This window comes from Pan troglodytes, chromosome 3 (assembly GCF_028858775.2).
Source record: "Pan troglodytes isolate AG18354 chromosome 3, NHGRI_mPanTro3-v2.0_pri, whole genome shotgun sequence".
NCBI lineage: Eukaryota > Metazoa > Chordata > Mammalia > Primates > Hominidae > Pan > Pan troglodytes.
Genome location: NC_072401.2, coordinates 170,342,074 through 170,369,205, shown reverse-complemented (window position 1 = coordinate 170,369,205; position 27,132 = coordinate 170,342,074). Strand labels below are relative to the sequence as shown.

Below are 27,132 nucleotides of genomic sequence, written 5' to 3'. Positions count from 1 at the left end.
TATTTTGATATTTTTAAATCAGTGATTTTTGTTTAAAATGATGAAGAAAAACTAAAGGATAGAAAAATGAATTGGCAACTCTGAAATAGGCAGGACTCTGCATTACTCTAATTTTATTTCTATCCTACATGTGGCCTTTGGTATACACTCAAGGATGCAGATATAACTATTATTAACATTTGTATTAGATATGCCTTAATTCCTCAATAAGATTGGGTTATTCTGGTTGGGATGGGGAGACACGGCTATTTATAAGATTGGGTGGAGATTATTGTTAACTTTTTGAATCTTGAGTCTTTCATGGTGGCATTTTCCAAACTTGTTGGATGGGAAGAATCACCTGGAGCACTGACTGGTTAAATATGTTGATTACACAGGGCCCTCCCTCCCCTGGAGATTCTGATTTAGTGGATCTGGGTTGGGGCCAAGGGTTTTTTTTTTTTTTTTTTTTTAATGCCCTTTCCAGATTATTTTTATCTTGAGAAAAGTATAGAGAACTGTGTCCTAAAAAAATAGGTTTCAAATATTTTTGATTGAAATCCACAGAAGAGATACATTTTATGTCTAACCCAGTCACATTTATAGGATAGGTACATATACATACATACATACATACACACACACACACACACACACACACACATATATATATATAAAATGGAAATAAAAGTTTCACAAAAGAATATTTAAAGTTATTACACAAGTTGCATGCTACTATTTTTATTCTACTTTTATAACATGGTGGTTGCCATCCACCTTCATGGGCCATGAGCAGCAGTTTAAAAATACTGCCCCACAGCACAGTTCCTGGCTCAATAAATATCAATGAATCCTGGGTGACTGACATATTAAGAAAAGGGTTTCCAGATAAAGGTTTGAGAGATACTGATACATGTAGAGCATACAGTAATTATTTGATTAAAAGGTTCACTGAATAGAAGGAAAACAATAAGATAACAGAGAGAGCATGAAGTAATCCTGTGTTTTTTGACTGTACTATACACAGTTCTTGGCTTTCCATTTGAAGAGGAAGATAGAAAGTGTGGAAATAATTCAAGCTGGAGCTTCACATAAGATTAATCATTTGGAAAGTGAGATGTCTCTGGAAAGTTAAAAGGGATTGGGAAATTTTAAATTGAATGCATATGGTTACAGAATGAGTTAAAAGTGTGGTTAGCCATAGAAGGGGAAATACAAGATCAGTACTGTAAGAGATTAATTAGGTCAAACCCCTCATTTCTTCAGGCTCAATATCAATGAATCCTGGGTGTTCAAAGTGATTCTCTCAGGGTCCTGGCTAATTAATGCTAGAGCCAAAATGCTGAAGGTTGGCATCCCATCTCCCACACGCATGTTCTTTTTTTCTTTCTTTTTGAGATGGAGTTTCACTTGTCGCCCAGGCTGGAGTGCAATGGTGCTATCTCGGCTCACTGCAACCTCCGCCTTCCAGATTCAAGTGATTCTCCTGCCTCAGCCTCCCAAGTAGCTGGAATTACAGGTGCACACCACCATGCCCAGCTAACTTTTTTTGTATTTTTAGTAGAGACAGGGTTTCACCATGTTGGTCAGGCTGGTCTCGAACTCCTGACCTCAGGTGATCCACCCGCCTCAGCCTCCCGAAGTGCTGGGATTACAGGCGTGAGCCACTACACCCAGCTGATGGTCTGTTTTTCTAGAGCACATGTTCTTTTTTTCTAGAGCTGATGTTCTTTCTTTCTAGCCTCTCTAGTTGTTCTGCATTTTTCCTAGTTCAGGACACAAGAAATCTTACGTAAAGTAAGGTAATGAAAGATTTAAGTCAGGAAATGGAGTTTCCTGATGCTGAAAAAACTAATTATTCTCATTATCCCAATGATTCATGAGAATTATTCATCTGCTACAAGGGGAGGGCAATATGTCCTCTGAGGTATAAGACACATTGGAACAGGATATAAGCTTGTAATGTGGACATGCTTAACAGCCCCTTCTTACGAGGTTTGTAGTAGTGGGCTTCAGGCAGTGCTAAGTCACTTTCCTTCTCCCTTCACAGATGCTGCTGTGAGTGGTGAAGGCTTTTCAGCTTTCAGTAACACCTGGGCACTTCCTGCCTAGACAACCAGGGCTTATGTCCCTGGACTATCTTCCCAGGGCTTAGCGCTCTCTGGGAAGCACTTCTCTCAACCTTGAATTATCTACACCTGGAAAGACAGAGGTTCTGGGAACACTGAGAAAAATGTCCTTGCCAGTTCAATGCCTGAGGATGCTTCAACTATAAACATAGACATAATTCTGTGCCTTGAAACCTACATTTAAAAACAGGATACAATTTTATTCAGTAGGGATAATATAAAGTGGTTTTAGATCGATGATCTTGATGACTTGTAAAGAATTCCTTCTGATGCTTCTACGACTTTGTGGTTCTTTTAGTCACGCCATTTTTCAGAAAAGCTGAGGATGAATATACAGTTGCCCCTTCTAAATCAGAGGGCTCTCTTAATAAGAATGAAATTTTATCATCCTCCCATCCTTCCATGACTTTGAGGATAAAATAAAAAATGTTAACGTGGTCTCTGAAGCCCTGCATAATTAGGTCCCTGCTTCTTGTCAGGCTCCTTCTGTGCCTCGCACATCATTGCCTTCTGAGCACTGGGCACATGGGCTCTGGGGCAGCTCCTTGTGAAGCCACGCTCTGGTAAGTTTCTAAGCCCTGGCTCCTCCTGGAGTACTTGGCACTCTCCTACTCAGTCTTATGTTTCCCCACAAACATTACTTTCTCAGAGAATCCCTTTTTTTATTAAACTTAATCAGTTTTACCACCTTAAAGCAATTTCAGGATGGTAAGCTTTTTTGGAGACATCACAACTGTAATGAAATAATATCTATCACAAATAATATCATCACAACTGTAATTAAATAATATCTATCTATCTATTGACTCATAAAGGTAGGGTCTTGCTCTGTTGCCCAGGCCTCTAGTGGGAGATTTTAACAGACAGTAGAAGACAATCACAAAATCAAATAAAACTGGTGCAATTTTGTTTTATTTTTAAAATCTTTTTTTAGAAACAGGGGTTTCACTGTTGCCCAGGCTGGAGTGAAATGGCATGATCATAGCTCACTGCAGCCTTGAACTCCTGGGCTCAAGCAATCCTCCTGCCTCAGCCTCCTGGGTAGCTGGGACTATGTGCCACCTCACCCTGCTAAATAATTGATTGTGTAATTAGTTTGTTAGTTTCTGGTTCGCTGAAATATAACCTCTGAGTGCAGAAACAATTTTTGTTCATGGCCATATTCTTAGCATCTCACACATGGTAGGCTCCCTATAATTATTTTTAAATAAATGCATGCATGAAATTTAGATGAAGGAAAAAAACACTTGCTTTGTAAAAAGACTATTTTCTAAAGGAATTCTCAGTAAGACCAATTTTCCTACAAGCTTCCTTTGTGTGTTTCAAAGTTGACTGAGCAGAATTCATTGTGTATGATTTTATAGGAATACTTCCATGCATAAATAAGGTATATGCCTGTATATAGTTCACGTGGAACATTTAGAAAAATTACAGAATTAAAGAACAAAAATAGAAAAATAAAAAATAAACACTAGGATGTTCTTTTAGTGATCCTCATGCATTGAAATGTCACAGCAATTTTTGCTAGATAATTTTTTTTAACTAGATAAAATTTTAATACAATGTCCCACAGGTTCCTCAGCTTTTCTTCTCAAAGAAAAGTTCATCCAACAGTGACAAGAGGCTCACATTTTGTTGAGAGAAAGAAGCATCATAGCTTGTATGGTTCTGACATTATAAAAATGAAGAAAGCCATGAGGAAATGAGATGAGCCAGGTTGTAATACTGAATTTTCATCTGGTGGCATCTCACTTGAACAAAGACGTATAAGACATCTGTAAAATAAATTTTGGTAAGGAATGGAAATCAGAAAATGACTGCTTATGTCACATAAAGGGAGTTAGAGACTTACTTATCTGTACTAAAGAAACTGTCTCCAGTATAAATGGAAAAATTTAAAGTTATTAATAACCTTAATTATGATGCATTTTAATCTAATTTTCCCATGTTTGGATTTCCTAAGGTTTTGATTTGAGGGCATTTAATAAATTACTAAATCAGAAACTGTTTTTACTGGTGATAAATTCTGTTCTTTATAGTTACCTAAAAATTACAAAATCACAGCAATATCTCCCAGAAGGCAACCTTGAATTGCATTCAAGTTCCTGGACCTACTTAACACTTGGTTAAATACAAATAAAAACCATTTTGTTTGTGGAAACTCATAAAATGATGAGGCAGCAAAGATAAGATTACTGGGTCCCCTGGGTAATAAGGGGACATTTTCATAAATGGCTTCCTTTGCAACTTTTTTTTTTTTTTTTTGTCCTAAGTCCCTAAAAAAGAAATCCAGCTTTTACCTTTCACACCACATGGTTTGGCTAACACAGTTGGTAAAAAAGAACTCTGAGCTAAAATCAACAAGAGGAAATCCAGTGTGGGTAAATGTAATGCTTGTATCAATATTTGCACAGGAGGCTGGGCGCAGTAACTCACGCCTGTAATCCTAGCACTTTGGGAGGCTGAGGCTGGTGGATCACCTGAGGTCAGCAGCTCGAGACCAGCCTGGCCAACATGGCAAAATCCCATCTCTACTAAAAATACAAAGATTAGCTGGGCATGGTGGCGGACCCCTGTAATTCCAGCTACTTGGGAGGCTAAGGCAGGAGAATCACTTGAACCTGGAAGGCAGAGGTTGCAGTGAGCCAAGATCGTGCCACTGCACTGCAGCCTGGGCAACAGATCAAGACTCTGTCTCAGAAAAGAAAAAAATTGCAAAGGATTTTTTTAAATTGTCAATTGTATTTAATATCATATATAAAGAAGGATATTTAAAATGTACCATTTAACGAATAACAGTGAAATGAACCCCTGTGTATCTATCCTCAAGTCTATGAAATAAAACATTTCCAGTGCTTTAGAAATACCTCATAGGCTCTCCCCAATTTAATTTTCCTTCTCCTTTGAGATAATAATTCCTTCAATTTTCTTTATGTGTTTACCATATATGTATGAATCCTTAAAAAATGCATTCTTTAGTTTAAAAAAATTGAGTAGTGAGCACAAATCTTGGCTGACTAAAGAAAAGGTAACCTTGTCACTGTTAGGAAAAAGATCCCAAGAACCATCTTGGGCCATCAACTAGATTCAACGTCCTTGAAAGTTTCCAAAAGCCCCACGGGGCACTCAGTGGGTAAGGTCTTGAGTGAATCTGGGAAATATAAGGCTCACTCAGTGGAGCAGTCTGGTGGGGCCTCATGTGGGCATCCAGCAGGAATATAGTTGTTGCTGGAGATGGTATCTCCATATTTTGTTTTTTTTAATTAAAAAAAATTGTGGTTACATAGGAAGTATATATATTTACTGGGTACATGACATGTTTTGATAAGGGCATGCAGTGTGAAATAATCACATCATGGAGAACAGGGTATCTGTCCCCTATAATATTTATCCTTTTAGTTATTCAATCCAATTATACTCCAATTAAACAATCCAATTACACTCTTACAGTTATTTTAAAATGTATAATTAATTTCTTATTGACTACAGTCACCCTGTTGTGCTATCAAATACTAGGTCTTATTCTTTCTTTCTAACTATATTTTTGTACCAATTAACCATCTGCATCTCCCCCCACAGACCCTCAATACCCCTCCCAGCCTCTGGTAGCCATCCTTCTACTGTTTCGATTTTTAGATCACACAAATAAGTAAGAACATGTGATGTTTGTCTTTCTGTGTCTGCCTTATTTCACTTAACATAATGAGCTCCAGTTCCATCCACGTTGTTGCAAATGATAGGATCTCATTCCTTCTTATGGCTGAATAGTACTCCATCGAGTATATGTACCACATTTCCTTTAGCCATGCATCTGTTGATGGATACTTAGGTTGCTTCCAAACCTTAACTATTGTGAATAGTGCTGCAACAAACATGGGAGTGCAGATATCTATTTGATATACTGACTTCCTTTCTTTTGGGTGTATATCCAGCAATGAGATTGCTGGTATTTTCTGCTTTTTACCCATTTATGCCTAGTGTTCCATTATTGGAACGCTAAGCATTTGGGAGTTACTTATATCCTACTGCTCAAGGTCATCGTCAAGGTCTGATTGCAAAAATTCAAAAAACTGCAACCTCAGGCATAGATGGGTTAATTAAACTCAACATGGCCGACTTCTAGATGTCAGGACTGACCAAAGCAGAACGCTTCTGTGGGGGTAAAATGAGTGTTCCCAGCTGATCCAGGTGACAGTCCATGGAGGGGAGAGCAGGACAGCCCAAGTAGAGATGAGATTTCTGGGTCAGGCTTACCGCCCTGCCATTCTGTCATCCGGATAAAAGACGGGCTGGACCAGAGGCAATGAACCTCCTAATGATGAAAGCCTCATTGCATTTGTCCCTCGAGACACGAGGCTTCAATCTGAACTTGCCCTTCATTCCTGATGCACAGCTGTCACCCTCCTGGGGGTGCCCTTTGCCTCTTGCTTCTATGTGATCTCCTGCTTCCTATACCCCACCTCTACATCTTGTCCTTTCTGGATTAATTCTCTTGCTGTGGTGGAGCACACTGTCGGGTTCCAGAGGAAAATTTGGGGGACCTTACAAGTCTGAAAATATCTTTGCTAGATTTCCATGTGAAGTTTTGCCTAGGGGCAGAATTCCAAGTTGTAGGTAACTTTTTTCACAATTTTGAAGTTCTTGCTTCATTGTCTCGTTGTGTCTAGTGTGACTGCTGAGAAGGCCTAAGCTATTTGCATCTTGCTAGTTTGTATATATAACCTGATGTTTTCTCCCAGGACACTTATAAAATGATCTCCTTGTCCTGGAAATTCTAAATTTCATGATGACGTGCCTGGGTCTGGGTTTATTCCATACGTTGTGCAATCAGTGGATTTTTCCATCTGGAAATTGATAACTTTCAGTTTGGGGAACTTTAAAAAAATTATTTCATTGATAATCCTGTCTCTCGCCGCTTCTTTCTTCTCTCCTTCTGGAATCCCAGTTATTCAGCTATGCATCTCTAATTTTGTTGCCTTTTCTCTCTTACATCCCTTCTTTGTCATTTTGCTGTACTTTGTGGGACATTTGCTCGTTTTATTTCTGCTATGAACTTTTCATTTCAAGAACTCTGCTTTTCAAGTGTCCTCCCCTCTCTTTTTTTTTCTCTAGCTTTTCATTTTTATTTCTTGGGTGGAATGATTTCCTTGGATCCTTTAAGAGAGATTTTGTTTGTTTGTTTTTGTTTTACATTTTCCTCTCTTTGCAAATCCATTTTCTCAAAGTTCCCTTTTAGGAAGGTCACTTGTTTTTTTCTATCATTCATGCTAGAGGTTTTCTCCAGATGCCTTTTCTCTCTGCTTGTCTGACAGGGATGGGAGTTTATTAAGCTCTGAGTATAAGAGAGGAACTTATCCACTTTGGCCTTCCCTATAGCACAATCTAAGTGGCATCTTTATAAGAGAAACTCCCAAATCATTATCTTTGGATTTATTTTTTCTCTCGGGATGTTTAAATTGCCCAGAGAAGAGTCCTTCAGTCTCTGCTGAGAGAGGTAAAGTTCACAGGCCAGCAGGCTGGAATGTGAGTCCTGGAAGAGGACTGGAAATAGGCACATTTGGCATTAAGAATTTCAAAACCCACTCAATTTTCTTTTTGCTGTGTACTCAAATGTGTCTTGAGTCTTCCCCCTCTCCCTCTAGAGCAAGCTTGTCCAACCCATGGCCTCTGAGCCACATGTGGCCCAGGACAGCTTTGAATGTGGCCCAACATAAATTCATAAACTTTCCTAAAACATTATGAGATTTTTTTTTTAAGCTCAAAAGCTATGATTAGTGTTAGTGTATTTTATATGTGACCCCAGGTAATTCTTCTTCCAGTGTGGCCCAGGGAATTCAAAAGATTGGACACTCCTCCTCTAGAGAGTAAAACAAACTTTCTTGGTTCATGGGACTCTAAGTTTCTCAATACTTTTAAAATGGTGCTCCTAAGCCAAAAGACATAACTAATAGTTATGTTTGTTATGTAGTTATTTCCAAAGAACTTAATAAGTATTTATGCCTAAACAATTTAGTGTTTAAAAATACATATAAATTGAAAGAAAAATACTATTATTTTATTCTTAAATAGCCACTATTTCTTACTAATGGCTGTGTGCATCTGCTGGGCACTGTACCACCTCTCTTGGAATCAGATTGGATGAGCCAGCCTCATTTCATGTTTTACATGGATTTTCATGAGGTACTTACTTTTTATCACACACTCATCAAAAACTCAGTTTCACAAAGAGATTATGTCATAGAAAAGAATGGAGGGTGATCTAATGTTGAAATTCTGAACTAGTTCAAGCCAGTCATTGTGTCATATCTGTCAAATGTCAAGTTTGAATGTGTTTGCATTAAAAAATTTCAAATATATTACAGCATCCCTGTCAGCGTGGTGTGGCACCCCAGGGTATCCTGTCACACTCTTGGTGAACTATAAGTTTCATATGGCCTACTTTTGTTCAACCCACCATCCTAACCTAGAACATGCATTAAGTTTTTACTGCATACAATCTACTGGGATCTCGAGAAACATCCCTATCATTGCCCTCCTACAACAGCACCTTAGTACATTGAACTAAGTGTAACTTACTTTATATTCTGAATCAGAGAATCAAAGCCTAGACTCTACTGTACAAGATCTAGCATGGGTCACACTGGTTAGCAGAAATTAAAATTGAAAGCAGGAGGCAATATACTTTTATATGTATAATTCCACAACCAGTAAGACGCGTTTTTGTGTTTTTAATTTTGCACGCTATTAGACAGTGCTATAGAAGTAACTCAACACAGTTTGTGGCTGTTTCCAGACAGCTGAGTGAGTAAGAGACTGAGTATTAACAGCTGTCAAATGAGTCTTCTGTGCCCCCCACCCCCAGACTAGTCTTTGAAGGAGTCTATCAGCACAAAGTCAGAATTTCAAAGAAGGCCAGAGAAGGTACTATGACAAACGGATGTTGGTCTTAAGTAAGCTGACTAGCTATTAATTCACAAAACAGTCTGAAAAGATTTGTGATGCAAGCTGACTTCTGTCTAGACAGAGAGGGGAGTGTAAAACACATCAGACAGATACGACGCAGCAGTGACAAGAAAAACCTGTTTCAGTTGCACAGATGCATTTGGAGACAACCTGCTATTTCCTTCTTTATCTAAATATCTAATTCCTAATGGGGCTATATCTAGGTACTAGGGAATTTCAATTTTATTTCTGGAGCTTTAAAACATCTTGTCCATGAATAAGGAAGAGAGTAAAGAGAAGAGTAAAGAAAAAAGAAATAAAAAGAATGAGGGAGTGAGATGGAGAAAGAGGAAGAGAGGGAGGGAATGAAGGAGGTGAGGGGAGAGAAAGAGACAGAGAGGAGGGGGAGAGAGCGAGCAAGAGTGACTCTCTCAGAGGAAAGGAAGAGGGTAGGAAGAGAGAGTAATAAAAACAGAATGCTTAAATGTTTTCCTGAATTTCAAAGGCTATTTATGTTTTAGCATTTGGAAAATATCACTGACCTAGTCCTATAAAATTTATCTCTTGCCTCAGATGTATTGTAGTCACGTCTGTTTTTCTTCCTTCCACTTAACAATGGCTAAGAAAACAGTTTTTAGGGAAGCCGGTTCCTACATACTTCTATATAGTTGAATAGCTCAGAGGTCCATTAGATATAACAGTCAATCAGGTCATTTAAAGAAGGTAAACAGTCATATTTATTTTTTGTTTTTTCCTCTGACATAGCAACTTCAAGGTCAATGTAAGGAAAACACTTGGCAACTAGTAAAAGAATCATACCTAGTTTTGACAGGCATGACAAAACATTGTTTAAGCACAAATACGCTGTAACATTTGCTTGTTCTGAAGTTCTTACTCACAACAACTCATATAATTAGTCACTTGAGTAGTCATTCATGTGTTTAAGGGTTTTTTCTGTTTAAAAAACATGATCATGGATTTTATTTAATGCTGCATGCCAACTGCTGATTTCCTGAAGCACAGCATTTTAACGCTGTAAAAGGGAAAGAAGAAAGTCTCGTCGTGTTATGGTAAAAACAATTGTGGAGAAATCATCGTAGGTCAGGAAAACTCATTGTGTTAGTTTTTAATAGCAATAGCTCCTGACTATATAATATTTTTTGGTGTATAGACAGATTTGCTAGAAATATTTCTCTGCCAGGAGAAATTTTTCAGAAAATGCTATTATTGTAGTTGGAATGAAGGAGTCTGTTTTCTTAAACGCTTTCAGATCTAACTATGTAAATAAGAAAATTCAGTGAACACAAAGAGGAAACATTTTTCTGCATTGCTAGGACAAGGGATTTAAAAGGAAGGCCTTCCATATCTTGCTCTTTTCTGCATGATTTTGCTACATTAAAGCAAATGGCATTTAAGTACGTTCTAGAGGTCAGGTGATTCCATGAAGCTGTTTAGGACTAATTTCAAAACTATATTTTAGAAGCAAAGCAACAAACTAACTGAAACAGAAGGAGTGTATGTAGGGTAAGTGATAAGGACACAGGGCGCAGGGTAGATGTGAAACAGAAGGAGTGTATGTAGGGTAAGTGATGAAGATGCAGGGCGCGGGGGAGATCTGAAACAGAAGGAGCGTATGTAGGATAAGTGATGAAGACGCAGGGCGCAGGGTAGATGTGAAACAGAAGGAGTGTATGTAGGGTAAGTGATGAAGATGCAGGGCGCGGGGGAGATCTGAAACAGAAGGAGCGTATGTAGGATAAGTGATGAAGACGCAGGGTGCGGGGGAGATGTTTCCTTCCTCCCTCCTCATCCAAATTTATTCTTCCTTAGCTAGCATATTCTGAGTGTTTTCCCTTTTCAAATATACACATACTGAAAACTAAGCTGTGCAGTTTCTAACTAATGTTTTGACTTTGCAGATGACTGTTTGTGATTTTCCAACCTACATTTGATAAATCATCATCACCTATGTGCATGATGACAACGTATAACAACATGATGAAAAAGAGAGTTGCAGGAGTTCACTCCGAATCCAAAACGCAATGTCAAAAGCTGCCTTAACTCATGCTAGCAGTAACGTTTTTACAATTTTTGGCTCAAAATTTTAGTCTTATTTATACACAAAGCATTAAAAGACATAAATTGCTTTATAGGTTTGTTTCACATAAAAAGCTATTTCTTGTAGATAAAAGATATTTGGTTCCTACTTTTATATCTACCTATCTAAAGTTGTTTAAAATAGCAAATGCACAAGATGTGCCCTAACTCCCTACAGGATTCCCATATTAGCTCATGCAGCAGATTTAATCTCAGAAAATCCATGTATTAGAAAAGTAGCATTATGCAATTTTATTCAACGACATTTCACAGACAAAATATGCAGTTGTATATTTCCACAGTCTGGAAAGTGACTACAGTATTTGATGTGATGATTGACACATTAAGTGGGGGGACTTGCTCTGCTTATAATTCATGACAGGAGGGCAGCAGATCAATTCCAGTTGTTCCCTAAGGATGCTACTCAGCCTCCCTTAAACGCTGGATCCTAATAGGGTCAAACTCTGCTTTTAAAGATCCAGTACACAGATGTGAGAAGTTCAGGGACTGACTGCAGTAATCTGACCTGCAGTGGCCCACAGAGGACTTTCCAGTTCCCCCAAGAAGAGTCAGAGCAAGGTCATGGCTCCTAAGACACATGTGGCAAGATCTGCTTGACACTGAAGCAGAGGAACAAACAGGAGAAACAGGAAAATGACTTGTTTTTCTACCCTTTGTTCAGAAATAAGTGAAATTGTGACCCTGCTGATGGGAAAAATACAAAAGAAAATAGTCTTGAGGAGGACATACGATGAAGTACCTAGACAAAAATTTGTTTCCTTTACAAACACTATTTCAGTCCACGAGGAAACATAAATATGCAATATGTCTGAGGCAGGGAACAGCTGGGCCCGAGGCTCCTGGATCACATAGCACTGTGATCTGGTCAAACGACCTGATAATTAAGAGCGATCTGGGGGCAAGATGACTTTCTTCATGCTTGCAGAATAGTAAAAGTTTATGGCTCAGGGCACACAAATGAGAAACGCCTGGGGGTCCATTTTGCTTACCTCTTTGAGCTGCTCTCATTTGAGACACATTTCTAAGCTGGGGTTGTTAGTGGGTTCTGATCAGTACAAATAGGCAGTAGATTGTCCTTCTCTACTGGAATTTTAGGAGGATGTTTTTTCATCACCAGCTTAGTTTGCTTTCTGAGCCTAAAAGACTGTATTTTAAAAAGCCTGAAGTCACTGAGCTTGACCTTCTTGTCTGAATGGAACTTAATGTTTTACTAATAAAGACGTTGATGTAAAATGCAGTGTACAGACTCCATGATAAAGAAGATATTGTTTTTAAGGGGGTTTCACATTTCCAGGGAACCACAAAAACATTGTTCTGCTTATGGCTTTAAGATAGAAAGAAAGAACTATTGAGACCCAAAAGATACATTATCTGCTCCCCCACCACCAAAAAAAAAAACCCTAAAAATATTCTTACCAGGTTCAGCTGTAGATCTAGGTTCTGTTTGCCACATGAAAAAAATAAATTAGAACAAAGTATTAGAATGGGGTTCCATTTAATTAAAAAAACCTACTTGTTCCTTTCCATTACTTTGTCTAGGACATGCCTGAAGAAATGTTACAGTCAAACTCCATCATACAAAAGATATAAAGTGATAGATCAGTTTATATTTCTATAAATATAAAAACTCAAATTCCTGTATCAACTTACACTAAGAAATTTTTCCAACTGCAGTTCATAGATGGGCTCTAGGAGCCTTGTAAACCTCCTAAAATTATTCATGCACATTTGAGTACAAATGTATATATGCATTTTTTAAGAAGAAAGAATATATGACTTTCATTAGAGTTTCAAGGGGGTCATAGTTTCCATTTACTGGATTTCAACACACTGTAGATTATCTGATCCTGCCCCTCTTTGAACACAGAGATCAATTCATCTTAATGACTTAGCCCTTCTTGGTTTTCTTGAAGCTGGAGAGAATAAAATGGTCAGATTTGGGGACATGGGCACTTCTCCTTACTTTTCTGTAGAATTCGGAAATCTGGAGAGTCTTGGATTTCACTCCCTTGCCGAAACCACTGGACCTGCAGAGGGGGTGCCCCACGGACCCGGCACTCCAGAACCACCACCTGGCCTTCCGCCACGGCTGTATTTTGCAGTTCCTGAAATTCAAGGAAATTCAAGGAAAACCCCATCAGACTTTGGTGCATTTTTAAGCAATTTCACAACACAGAATAAAAATTCCAAACCTCAGACAAAACAGATACAAACACAAAATGCAAAACTTGCATCATCAAATAATTAGCACTGACTCAGGTAAGGATAAACACCTTTGAACCCACCGATTATCAGCTTTTCACCCTCTCCGAGTCATAAAATGAGTAAAGTGTACCGTAAGTCCTGTAGAGCTTTCTGGCCTGTCTGCAAATTTGCACTGACTGCTCTGCATTTATGGAATTTGATGGTAACCAATGTTAACTTTCTTTATCTACATTTAAAAGGAAGCAGGTGGAATGTGAATTTCTTGAAACGACCACACTCTAAATAAAAGTAGATTCTTATGAAAACCAGACAAGAAGAGAAAAAAGACATGCATTTGTTTTCACATGCCTCAGCCTTTTCATGTACCACCTCTGCCTGACTAGTTTCCTATGTCGAGTTTATTAAGCTAAGGGGTTTCTATATTTTCTCATTTTGAGATTCTGAGTAAAGTAATGAAACATGCTGTACTTCTTCCTTATTGACCTTCATTTCCTCCTTCTTTGCTCCTGCCTTTGTTGTCCCTCACCGCACTCCAACTCCAGACCAATAAATCTTTACAATCCAACAGATCAGAAATTAATTTGGTTTTATAGATACAAAGAAGTAAAGCTTTTATACTTGTTCTTAAATATCAGGACATTAATATTTCCCTCACATATATCTTCTCTCTACCCTCCTTCTCCAGAATTAACTAGCAATAGGGCCTTTTAAACTTTCTTACTATTTAAACTTCTGACTAAAGAATATTGGATCTAGGCCAGGTGTGGTGGCTCACATCTGTAATTCCAGCTCTTTGGGAGGCCAAGGTGGGTGGGTCGCCTAGGGTCAGCAGTTCGAGACCAGCCTGACCAACATGGCGAAATCCTGTCTCTACTAAAAATACAAAAATTAGCCGGTCGTGGTGGCAGACACCTGTAATCCCAGCTACCGAGGAGGCTGGAACAGGAAAATCACTTGAACTCAGGAGGCAGAGGTTGCAGTGAGCCAAGATCACACCATTGCACTTCAGCCTCGGTGACAGAGCAAGACTCCATCTCAAAAAAAAAAAAAAAAAAAAAGAATATTGGATCGAATGTAAGGTGTAGGACTCTCAAAATAACTCAAACATAATTTACCCATATATACACCAAAAGCAAACAAATTCACATTCATTAGGAAGTGTGAATTGTTTTGTTTGTTTGTATGCATGTGTGTTTAAATTATCTGATGGGACAACAAATGATGTCCTGGAAAAAACCAATTGTGTAACCAATGTCCTGCAGTAAGTGTGCTAAAACCCTGAGGGAATTCTAAAACCTATGACGTTGGCAGAAGAACTACAAAAGTCTAATGTGAAGTCTGAGAAGACATTTGATAGACATTTTGGTAGTTAACTAGAATGTCTTTAAGTGACAAGGTTTAGATGATCAACTATTTCTGATTGCGTTCTTTCTTCTTCCTTATTTTTAAATGGAGAAAATCTCTGGTTTTAAATCATATTTTTCTTCCTTTGTGACTGGGTCCATAGAATAGCTAATTTATTAGATCAAAACAGGGTCACTTATGGGGTCCAGCTTCTACGGATTAACCTATTAAATGTCTCTAGGCTTGTCCAGGAAGCTGTTCAGGATAGACTACAAATGGCACCAAAATATTTTTCATGCTTCAGCTTTGAGGCACCAAAAGAGACTTTGATTTATTCCTAAGATTATGCATTTTTTTTTTTCAGTGTCGGAAAGTCAAAGATGTAGGAAATGGGTAGATGCCAAGTAACTTAATCAGTCAAAGCTCCACAGTTATTCCAGGATTGCCATTTGGATCCTCCTGGAGCTAACATTTTTATCTTGGCAAAAGCCATGGCTAAACATAGTAAGCCATTAGGAGAACCTTCGGGAACATAACAAGGAGCCCCAAAGGAGACTGAAAGTCAACCTTTACAGGATGCACCTGGCAACCTGGATCATCTACTTTGTGTAGGATCTGGGGCCCTGGGGGTTTCAGGATCCATACAAGGACCCCTCTTGCCATACCATCAAGTCCACCTGACATTGTGATTCCTTGGAGGGGTCTATTTGGGAAGAAATGTCACATGTACATCCATACTACCCACAGTCCTGTGGTCCACCAGTCTGCCAGGTGGCCTGCAGGCAGGAGCACTGGCTCTGCCTCTGACCAGCTGTGAGACCTAGGAATCTCTTCCAGAGTAGCATGAGAAAACAGATGGAGGTAACCCTTGGACTATGAAAGCCAGCCCACCTGCCATTCACTGTCATCATCATGCCTAAGAGAAAGCCCAGTGAAGGTGCTATGAGTGACAAAGTAAAGGCTAGTTTGAGTTACAGAGGAGATCAGCAGGATTATTTTCTAAACCTACCCCTCCAAAACCACAGACCAGGCCTAAGAAGGACCCTGCAAATCAGAGACGGAAGCTGCCTAAAGTGAGAAAGGGAAAAGCAGATGCATCAAGGAAGGGAACAGCCCTGCAGAAGAGAGATGTTCCACGGTCCAGACACAGAAAGTGGAAGGCTGGAGAAGTGGCTCTGAGCTTCCAGTGGCTCTGAGCTTCTAGTGGCTCTGAGCTTCCAGTGGCTCTGAGCTTCCAGTGAATTGACAGTTTGAGAGTTCTTAAAAATCAACCTATATAAAGAACAGAGTTTTGGTTTACTTCTCTTTAAAGCTGTGCTGTTAGCACAAAGAATGCTTCATGGTTTTCTTTTGGGGAAGGGGGAAAGACCACTAATAGAAAGTCTATGTTGCGGGAGCTGGATTGCAAGGGAGGAAACAGGATTTTGTACTTAGTATTTGAGAGTTCCTCTTGGTGCCCAGGAGGAATTCCATAGTATCTACACATGCCAGACCCATGCAGGAAAGCCCGGTAGTGAAAGAAAGCAAATCTTTGCTTCCTCTTTTCCTTCCCTTGTGCCACCAGCATGGACTTTATTTGTTTAAACCAAGAGGCGTGTTGGGCCCTGGCACCCCCAAATCAACTGTGTCTTGGATACCAATACATTGGACAACACACCCTTTCTGGTGATGACCTTGGGAAGCTGCTTGTGCAAAACTCTTAAACTACATCCTAAATGTGGAGTGTCCACCCCTCTGTAAACATTTTCTGTTCTAAACATCAAAGGAAGACTTCATTGGTTATCAGATTGACATGGTTTTAGGCAGGGTTTTACATAACTTCTTTTTTAGTAGTCTAGCTAGGAGGGTAGTTTCCAAGTTGTTACCACCTGTTACCATTTGTTGCCTGTGCCCAACTGGAAATACTATAACTGCTTATGAAAAGATATTTTATAAAGCTTGGATTCAACCGGCTGAAGGGAATAAAAATCACTCCTTATATGGAGATTACAAAAATGCTTTTCTTTACTGCCTCACAAAAGTTTTATAGATTTGCTTTCACATTTGTCTTTAGTTTACTAGGAATTGTTTGTCGTGAAAAGTATGAGGTAGGAGTCCAACTGGATACTTTTTCACCTCTGCTGAAGAATTCATTCTTTCTCCAGCAATTTGCAAGTTTCTGTAGGTATTCAGAAACTTTGTGGGCTCTGCTCCGATCACACATCAATTTCTCTAGCCTTGTACCAGTACCATACTGTCCTAATTAATATACCTTTAAAACGTCTTGCTATCTTATAGGACAAATCCCACTCCTTCCTAACACTACCTTATTTTCCTTCCTCAGGTGTATCCTGGCTATTCTTAGCCACTTTTTTCCTCCACACAACTTTTTGAATCAGGTTGCTAAATTCCATATCAAACAATTAAAAACCAGGAACGTGTGCTTGCTTTGGCAGCTCATATATACTAAAATTGAGATGATACAGAGAAGATTAGCATGGCCTCTGCACAAGGATGACATGCAAATTCGTGAAGCGTTCCATATTTTTAAACGTGACTCATATACACTATGGAATACTATGCAGGCATAAAAAAGAATGAGTTCACGTCCTTTGCAGGGACATGGATGAAGCTGGAAACCATCATTCTCAGCAAACTAACACAGGAACAGAAAACCAAACACTGAATGTTCTTACTCATAAGTGGGAGTTGAACAATGAGAACACATGGACACCGGGAGGGGAACATCACACACCTGGGGCCTGTCGGGAGGTGGGGGACAAGGGGAGGGATAGCATTAGGACAAATACCTAATGCATGCAGGGCTTAAAACCTAGATGACGGGTTGATAGGTGCAGCAAACCACCATGGCACGTGTATACCTACATAACAAACCAGCACATTCTGCACGTGTATCCCAGAATTTAAAGTAAAAAAACCAAACCAAACCAAAACAAAAAAACCCAGGAAGCTGCTGGAATTTTAGCCAGATTACATTAAATACAGATTAATCAGGGAGTCATGGCTTTATACAGTCTGTTAGTCTGCAAGCATGGCATATGTCTCCATTTATTTGGGCCTTTTAAAATGTCTTTTAATAAAGTTTTATAATTTTCTCTAAAAAAAAAGGAAGGAAAAAGGAAAAAGAGAAGAAATGCTATATGGAAGCATTTCTGACTTGAGAGGCTGACCAGTGAAATGGATGTCATTCAGCCTGGCAATGCAAATTCCGGACTCAAGACAAATGGAAAATTAGTCAGTTTTTCTGAATTTCTATAAAACTTGCTAGATCTCCTAAGCAATTTCCTACACAGCAGGTTTTTTTTTTAATTTTTTTTTTCTATCTGTCTTGGCTTTCCCACTAGATTTTAGTCTCTATCAGGTTCCTGCTCACATCTCTCAGAACCCATCACAAGATTATAGTCACACGGCAGTCGTTCAACAAATAACTATTTAGTCCCAAAGGTAACCATGGTAATCAGCCTACTAATCTGTTCCTTTTAATTTTTAAAGATTGCTACACGAAGCCACATGTAAATGAAATTTAAGGACCAAAGCAAACACAGAGAATGAGACTTCCAGATGTCAGACCTTTGTAAAAACAGGAGGAAAGTAGGCAGTAGTGGTTCCATCAGGTCGGCAGAGATATGAAGTTGGACTGTGAACCTGCAAAAGCAGAGACATGTGGATCAAATTCTAAATATATAAATTGCCTAAAAGATGGGCTGAAGAAACCTTTCATTATGGGGATCACCCACTTGAAGGAAATGAGTGAATGAAAAGTATCACCATACATCATTTTGCTCGTCTACTCTTACAGTACAGACATTGTTCCACTTCCTCATTTCACATCTGTTACTCTTCTCTGTTCAAAAGGATATTCAAGGTAAAAGTTCCCTGGGACCTTGGGGATCCACGAGCTTTTAAATGCTATTACCAAGTGGATTTCTGTGTGTGGGACTTCCATATGGGTCTTTTTTAAAGTTCTCGTAGACATTGTATTTTATTTTTAAATACAGTTTGGATTCAATGCATAAAAGCCATTGGCTATTGGCACTGGAGGGTAAATTATCAAACATCTACCTATCTTATTTAACTTGTACTCTTTTTTGATATAGGGATTATGGGAAAGGAGAGAAAAGAATTTTTTTTTATTGACGTGCAAAAAACAAACGTGCTAAAATACCTATTGAATGACATTCATCTCTGGAGAAATATAAGGATTTCAGAGTAGTGAATGGAAAATATTTCTTTGTGTACTATCACTTATTTTTAAATGATCTGGATTTATTCACTTACATAAGTGGTTGTTAGCTTCTTAACCCAAGATGATGGTGATCTGGTATCGTGTGTCTAAATATGCCACAGGACATCATGAAGAATTTTGGCAGAGCGGTAGAGATGCTAGGATGCTAATGGAGTTTATTCATTAACCCTGGAAGACTTTACTGGCCTGTGATTCAAGAGGTCTGGGTTTCACTTTTCACTGTCTTTTTATGTCCCAAGAATATGTGAACACTCTTATAGTATTAATATATACTCTATGCCAGGGACTGTTCCAAGTGTCATATGAAGATTAACTCACTGGATCTTCAGGACAAACTTATGAGATACATAGTGTTATCATCTTCATTTTACAGATGAAGAAACTCGGCTTGAAGGGTTACATTATTTGCTTAAGGTCCCTCCGTTAGGAAGTGATAGAACTGGGATTCAAACCCAGGCAGTCTGGTTCCAGAGCATTACTTGATGTCACATTGCCTGCAATAATAAAGCGATGGAGTTTCTCTGGGTGCTTCATTCTCCCAACTATAAACATGGGGTAAATTACCTTCCATTCCATGTCTTTGTAGAATTTAATCCATTTAAAAATTCACTCTTTACATTATTATGGTATTTACATATCTAGATGTGTGTGTATCTCTCTATTTCCTAGGCTTCTGTCTTACATCTAAATACATTCTGTCACATTCACCCCATTTGGGAATGGGGTGGGTGACATTGTTTCCTGTCATGAAATGCCTAGCACCGTACTAAGCACTCAATAAATATTTATCAATATTTAAACATCAAATACCAAAAAATGCCCACTGAGTTAATCAAATATTTCTATAAATTCCACTCTGGTTAAGGGGTTTAAAAGAAATATGTACTATATATGCCATCTCTGAGTAACTGATACTTGTTGATTCAAGTTTATGGACCCAAATGTCTTCTCTCTACTGTTTGTATTTTCCACATATCGATAGCACCTATTGGCCTCTATAGTGGCTGAAACACCCCTGAGCATTCAATAGGTAATAAAGGCTGAGGGAGGACATGGTGATACTTATAAGACATACTCATTACTTAGGAATGAGTTTACATTTCAAGACTGTGGGGGAAAGCCTTTCTGTGAGTGTTGTCTTTGAACATATTCATTAAATCACGATTTAGAGACATCCAGATGTAATGGTTTTTTACTTTTTTTTTTTTAAAAAAAGTTCATATTGTTTGTGTTTGCAAAGTAAATTCATTACAATTACTTCCCAGTAGTTTATATTATTGTTCTTTCATGGCTATAGCAGTCTTACAATAAAATAAAAGCAAGATCAAAAAGCATGGTGAAGTCAAGGAATTTGAGTTGTTTTTTCTTATTTGTTTAGCTTTTAGGAGTGGGAAAGCTTTTTGTTGGTATGCAGACTTGTCTTTTAATTTGTAATGAGCTAATAAATTTGGCTATATGAAAGAGCATACACATGTGAGGGAATAATCAAATAGTTACAGCTAAAACAGACACCGGTTTATCAGATTATTAGCTGTTAGAGAAAGAAGTTCCCAATGGAAATGCAAATGTTGACTAATTGGCAGTGTGGTTTTGGTTAAAGGTTATTTTTAGTGAACTGAAAGGAGAAACATTACCTACAATTTTCTTTGCTCTGAATTTTGTGTCCACTTAGAAAATATTTCAAGGGAGTATACTAGTTAGAATCAAAGTCATATTCTTAAAATCCACAAGTTTGCTGATGAGTTCGACCCCTTATGGGCTCTGGCTCAAAGCATACTTACCTGTTGCACAGGGACAGACAGTGGTTGAATCACAGCTGTGGTCACCCCTGTCTTTGGAGATGATGATCCTATTGTCAAGGAAACAGAAGTTGTTTTCTTTTGAGCTCTGGAAAATAGGAAGGTGAGTGTTTAGTCAGAATTTTTTTTGTTTTTGTTTTTTTGGTTTTTTTTTTAGCAGAAATAATTCCTTGAAACGTTTCAACAGAAAAGCTGGGTTTCTTTTTGTATACACAATCCGCTTCAACTGTAATTGCTTCCACCATGGGAATGCATAACCTACAGCTAGAATAGCTGTGGTCAGTATATACATGTACCTTATAGAATGTACCTTATAGACATTAAGCAAAATCAAAACATGAGTAAAAGAAAAGTAGCTAGACATAACTGAGACGCTGTTGAAGACGCTAACGTATTAAACTTGAAAATCCTAAAAGAAAATATTTGGAAAAAATCCAATCTTTATTGATAAGCAGAGATTTGAAATGTTTAGTGTTAGGGTCCTATATTTAACTCAAAGTTTTGGTTGTCTATTTTAAGTCTAACAGCTGTTCTTTGTTCTGGTTTCTAATTTTGTTGTCGGTATCTTGGAATTTTTGTATTTTCTTAGTGCATATAAGTTAGTGAGATATTTAGAGAAGATTAAGAAGAGTTGATTTCTAGGCCCAGCTTTGTCAAGTAGCTGGCTGTGAAATCTGAAGCAAGCCATGTAACTTCACTAAACTTGAGCTCCTTATAAAAACCAGGGGTGGTAAAATAACCTGAGAAGATCCTTTAAGCATCACTGATTATTTGATGCTGAATGGATATAATTTTTATGTACATACTAGCAGATAAAAGAAATTTATTAGAACAGACTCAATATTTATGGACTTTTCCATAATAGGAATTTCTGGTAGATTTTATTTTTGCCAAATAATTAAGATATTAACATTTTAATAATTGGTATGTCTTTGTAGGAATAACTAAGTTTTGTGAATTTCGGGTACAAGATCTAAATAAATATAGATCGTATCCAAAGGAGAACCGACTTCTGGCCTAATTAGATATTTTCCAACTTGCATAAATAAATTGGTCCTCACATTTTAGTAATGATTTAATTGATTTTCTCTTAATGTGACTTCTCTTTCCATACATTTATAATAAATTAGATGGCTGTCTTTGAAACTAACATTGCATATGGTAAAATTCTGGCATATCAATGATGAAATGCAGACTTCAAAGTTCAAATTTACACGTTAAAAATTGTGTTCGGGCTGGACATGTTGGCTCATGCCTATAATCCCTCCCAACACTTTGGGAAGCTGAGGCAGGAGGATCGCTTGAGTCCAAGAGTTCCAGATGAGCCTGGACAACATAGTGAGACCCCGTCTCTACCAAAAAATAAAAAAAGATTAGCCAGGTGTGGTGGTGTATGCCTATAATCCCAGCTACTTGGGAGGCTAAAGTAGGAGGACCACTTGAGCCTGGGAGGTCAAGGCTTCAGTGAGCCATGTCGCACCACCGTACTTCAACCTGGGTGACAGAGTGAGACCCTGTCTCAAAAAAAAAAAAAAAAAAATTGTGTTCCAACCTCAGTATTTGATCTCTGATTAACATCAGTTGACTTTTTTCTTCAAAGCACAGCAAACATGGTTTCATACCCCAACCATTCTGTTGCCATTCTTTGTTTCCACATAATCGATGGAATTGTAGGCACTTACTGTGGCATAGCTCCAGCTCTTGATTTGAAAGCTAAACTTTCACTGTCAGAATCTGTTGAACTGGCACCTGGGAAAGTATTAAAGATAATGGTAAAGTTAAGATATCAGTGTTATCTATAATAATTGCAAAGAATTATATTTCCCTTAAATAAAATAACATACAAAGCCTTTTTGACCGAAACACACAATAAAATAGAGTGATTCAGGCTCAGACAATTTTTTATTTGTACTGTTTCTTCAGAAACTCATTTTTAAAAAGTACTACTATAAATAGCTTTCTTCAAAGCAATATACTTTTAATGACAGATTTATTATTAGTTTCATTTTTATCACTGTGGTCATCACAACGGTACTTTTCAATGGCTATAAACTATGAAATAAAGATGTGTGTGTGTTTGTGTGAAGAATACCCACGCTTTTAAACCGTAACCTTCTCCAGAGATTGCAGGGTAAGGACTGATGCTTTCTGGCTCCTGGGTAAAACTGAGTATGACAGTGGTTCTGTTCTTGAATAAGAGGGCCTTTGATTTTGGATCATGCCTTCCAAAATTCACTTGCATTATTACTGTTCTTAAATAAAGGGTCAACTTACCAGATTTTTAGTCAAAAGGTAAACTGCAGTCAGATTTTGATGTTTACATATTTCATGTCAAGAGATTTTAGGTGACAGACTTAAAAAATTGCAATGGTTCAGAGTATATTCTTAATGTTTCCAAGATACATTTAACTTGGGTCACTTATATTCTTTTATATAATAATACATGCTTATAGGAAAATAACCATATAGCACAGAATTGTGCAGCCTAATAGTAAAGATCAGTGGGTACCTTCCTAAATGACATTCCCAAATACCACATTAAGTCTGATGTGTATTGTTCCAGATAAGTGTTTTTTTGTTTTTGTTTTTTTTGAGATGGAATCTTGCTCTGTCACCCAGGCTGGAGTGCAGTGGCGCAATCTTGGCTCACTGCAACCTCTGCCTCCTGGGTTCAAGCGATTCTCCTGCCTTCTGAGTGGCTGGGATTACAGGCATGTGCCACCTCGCCCTGCTAATTTTTGTATTTTTTTTTTTTTTTAGCAGAGATGGGGTTTCACCATGTTGGCCAGGCTGGTCTCAAACTCCTGACCTCAAGTGATCCGCCCACTTTGGCTTCCCAAAGTGCTGGGATTACAGGCATGAGCCACCGCACATGGCCTGGATAAGTTTAATACAGCATATCAACATATTTACATTTATGTACATATTTATACAAATGGATTCACATGGCATGTTCACTTGGCATTTGGCTACTTTTGCTTATCAGTAGATTTAGAATACATACATTCACTGCATTCTCTTGGATAGCTGCCTGGTATTCCTTCCAGTGACTCTACTGTGATATGTTTTCCAGTCTTTTATTGACATTGAAAACAGTCATGTTTAGGTAACTCTGCTGGAATGTTTGCTGTCCCTTCCTATTTATTTCTGTGTCTACCATCCAGTGTAGGCTTTCTTTGCCTGGGGCCTGGACTACCACAATCCATTCTTGTCTTCCCATCTCCTCCTTCTCAAATTCATCGTTGCCCTCCCTGTGTCGGCTAGATTTTCCTAGAGCACACCTTCCCTGTTAAAAATGAGATGATTAGAGTCTCTACTCAGTAAAATAAAAAACCCCAAATTTGTCATTTAATGGTCCTCATGATTTCCAACTTCATTTTCTACCTCTATCTGCCAGAACTTCTTGGACTTCCAAGTCATGTAACCCTAAGTCAGAGAGCTGAGTTCACCTGCACACCTATGGTGTGCACTCCATAAGTAAGGGGGATACGCAGTGAAGAAGACACATACACACACCCTACCACATACCACACACACACCCCACCACACCACACACACACACACCACATCCATACTCACCCCACCACACACACACCCCACCACACACCACACACACACACCACATCCATACTCACCCCACCACACACACACACCCCACCACACACCACACACACACAACACACCACATCCATACTCACCCCACCACACACACACACCCCACCACACACCACACACACATCCATACTGACCCCACCACAAACACACACCCCCCCACCACACCACACACACACACACCCCACCACACACCACACACACCCCACCACACACCACACACACACACCACATCCATACTCACCCCACCACCCACACACACACACCCCCACCACACCACACACACACCCCACCACACACCACACACACACGCCACATCCATACTCACCCCACCACACACACACACCCCCACCACACCACACACACACACCCCACCACACACCACACACACACACACCACATCCATTCTCACCCCACCACACACACACACACCACATCCATACTCACCCCACCACACACACACACACACACACCACATCCATACTCACCCCACCACACACACACCCCACCACACACCACATACATACCCCACACACACCACACCCCCCCACATCCATACTCGCCCCACCACACACACAACCCCCCCACCACACACATCCATACTCACCCCATCACACACACACACCCCACCACACACATCCATACTCACCCCACCACACACAGACACCCCACCACACACCACACGCATCCATACTCACCCCACCACACACACACCCCACCACACACCACACACATGCATACTCATCCCACCACACACACACGCACCCCATCACACACCACACACACAACCCACACACCACACACCCCCTACACACATCCATACTCACCCCACCACACACACACACCCACCCCACCACACACATCCATACTCACCCCATCACACACACACACCCCACCACACACCACACGCATCCATACTCACCCCATCACACACACACACCCCACCACACACCACACACACTCGTACTCATCCCACCACACACACACCCCATCACACACCATACACACAACCCACACACCACACACACACACCCCACACACCATATCCATACATAACTCACCACACACACACACCCCACCACACACCACACCCCCCCCACACACATCCATACTCACCCCACCACACACACCCCACACACCATATCCATACATAACCCACCACACACACACACACACCCCCCACCACACACCATATCCATACATAACCCACCACACACACACACACACCCCCCACCACACACCACACACCCCCCACACACATCCATACTCACCCTACCACACACACACCCACCACACACACATACCCATTGCACACCACACACACCCCACACACATCCATACTCACCCCACCACGCACCACACACACACCCCACACACACCACACACCCCACACACACCCCACACACACCACACACACACCCCACACAATCCATACTCACCCCACCACACACACACCCCCCACACCATACACACCCCAAACACACCACATCCATACTCACCCCACCACACATGCACCTACACACACCCACACCACACGCACACACCACACACCATACCCATGCTACACACACCCACACCATGCACACACCATACCCACACCACACACATCACACCCACACACACACCCCGCCACACCCACTGCACACACACCACACATACACACCTCGCCACACCACCACACACACGCCACACCACCACACACACATGCCACACCCACGACACACACCACACACACACCACACACGCACACCATACCCCCCACACACCATACCCACAGCTACCACGTACAACACACACACACACACACACACCCCTCTGCTCTTGTGAAGACATTGAAGAGAAATAAGTACATGATACAGTGGTGAGTGAAGCAGGAAAATCATCAAGCAGGGGAGGGGCACGGGCCGTGATGGGACTTCCCGGGGGGCTGCAATTTTAAGGATGGTGGCAAGGAAGCCTCCCCTAGGACACAGAGAAAGTGGGGACTCTCTCTCCCTGCTTGTTTTCCATGCCTGTACCTTAGTCATAGTTTTCACTCCTTAGGAAACTCCTATCCATCTTTTCTTGATACGCTATCTTCCGCGGTCAGCCCAGGCACTGTTCTGTGCTCTTTCTCTGAACTCCCAGCGTTCTTGTTTACAGCACTCACGTCACCTAGAATATCACGCCTGCTAGAAAATGATGAGTCCCCTGAGGATGGACGCTGGGTTAGAAAGGGAACTACCAATTTTTGCATATGTCCTATGTGCCCGGCGTCTGCTGGGCACTTTACCTCATTTAATCATCATCATAGTAAACCTCACTAAGAAGTGAATTATGTCCAATTTATAGACAAGGACACCAAGGAACCAAGAGGTGAAGTAATTGAAGGTCACATAACTAGAAAGCAGTGGTGACAGGCAAAGCACTGTTGTTGTTGAGCCTCGTGGTCTGTGACCTTGCCCCCACACCACGTGACCTCCAGGTGGCCTTCATGAGGTGCGCGCGTGTGAGTTCCTCAGAGGGCCTAGCTTCATGCCTTCCTCACACACACCTTCCAGGCTTCTGCTGGAATGAAGAAAGAGAACTGGGAAGTGGTAAAGCCTGTCTGGGGACGAGGCGCAGATCGTGCAAGGAGAGAGGAGCAGCAGGCTGGGGGCAGTAACGGGAGGCAAATTTCGAAACACAGGCAGGACTGGGACGCTGGGGCTGACTTGTTTGAACCTGGTCGTGTAGGCACCGAGAGTTGGGGCTGGAAAAGTCAGTGTGCAGGATTAAC

General features: G+C 40.1%; 1 protein-coding gene and 1 non-coding gene across 17 annotated transcripts in view; one reads left to right on the top strand and one right to left on the bottom strand.

The window, feature by feature from the left end:
- PALLD (palladin, cytoskeletal associated protein) overlaps window positions 1-27,132 on the bottom strand; it is a 435,321-nt gene that overhangs the window by 227,931 nt on the left and 180,258 nt on the right. For all 16 annotated transcript variants that reach the window (XM_063809156.1, XM_063809157.1, XM_063809153.1 and 13 more), the window contains 5 exons: window positions 22,445-22,511; window positions 20,745-20,850; window positions 18,288-18,362; window positions 13,132-13,273; window positions 12,585-12,608 (listed from right to left, as the gene is read on the bottom strand). In XM_063809156.1, coding sequence (XP_063665226.1) covers window positions 12,585-12,608; window positions 13,132-13,273; window positions 18,288-18,362; window positions 20,745-20,850; window positions 22,445-22,511 — 414 coding nt within the window. The remainder of the gene's footprint in view (window positions 1-12,584; window positions 12,609-13,131; window positions 13,274-18,287; window positions 18,363-20,744; window positions 20,851-22,444; window positions 22,512-27,132) is intronic.
- Window positions 17,135-17,245, top strand: LOC112209017 (U6 spliceosomal RNA). The gene has a single exon (XR_002943705.1). It is a non-coding gene; the product is annotated as a U6 spliceosomal RNA (small nuclear RNA).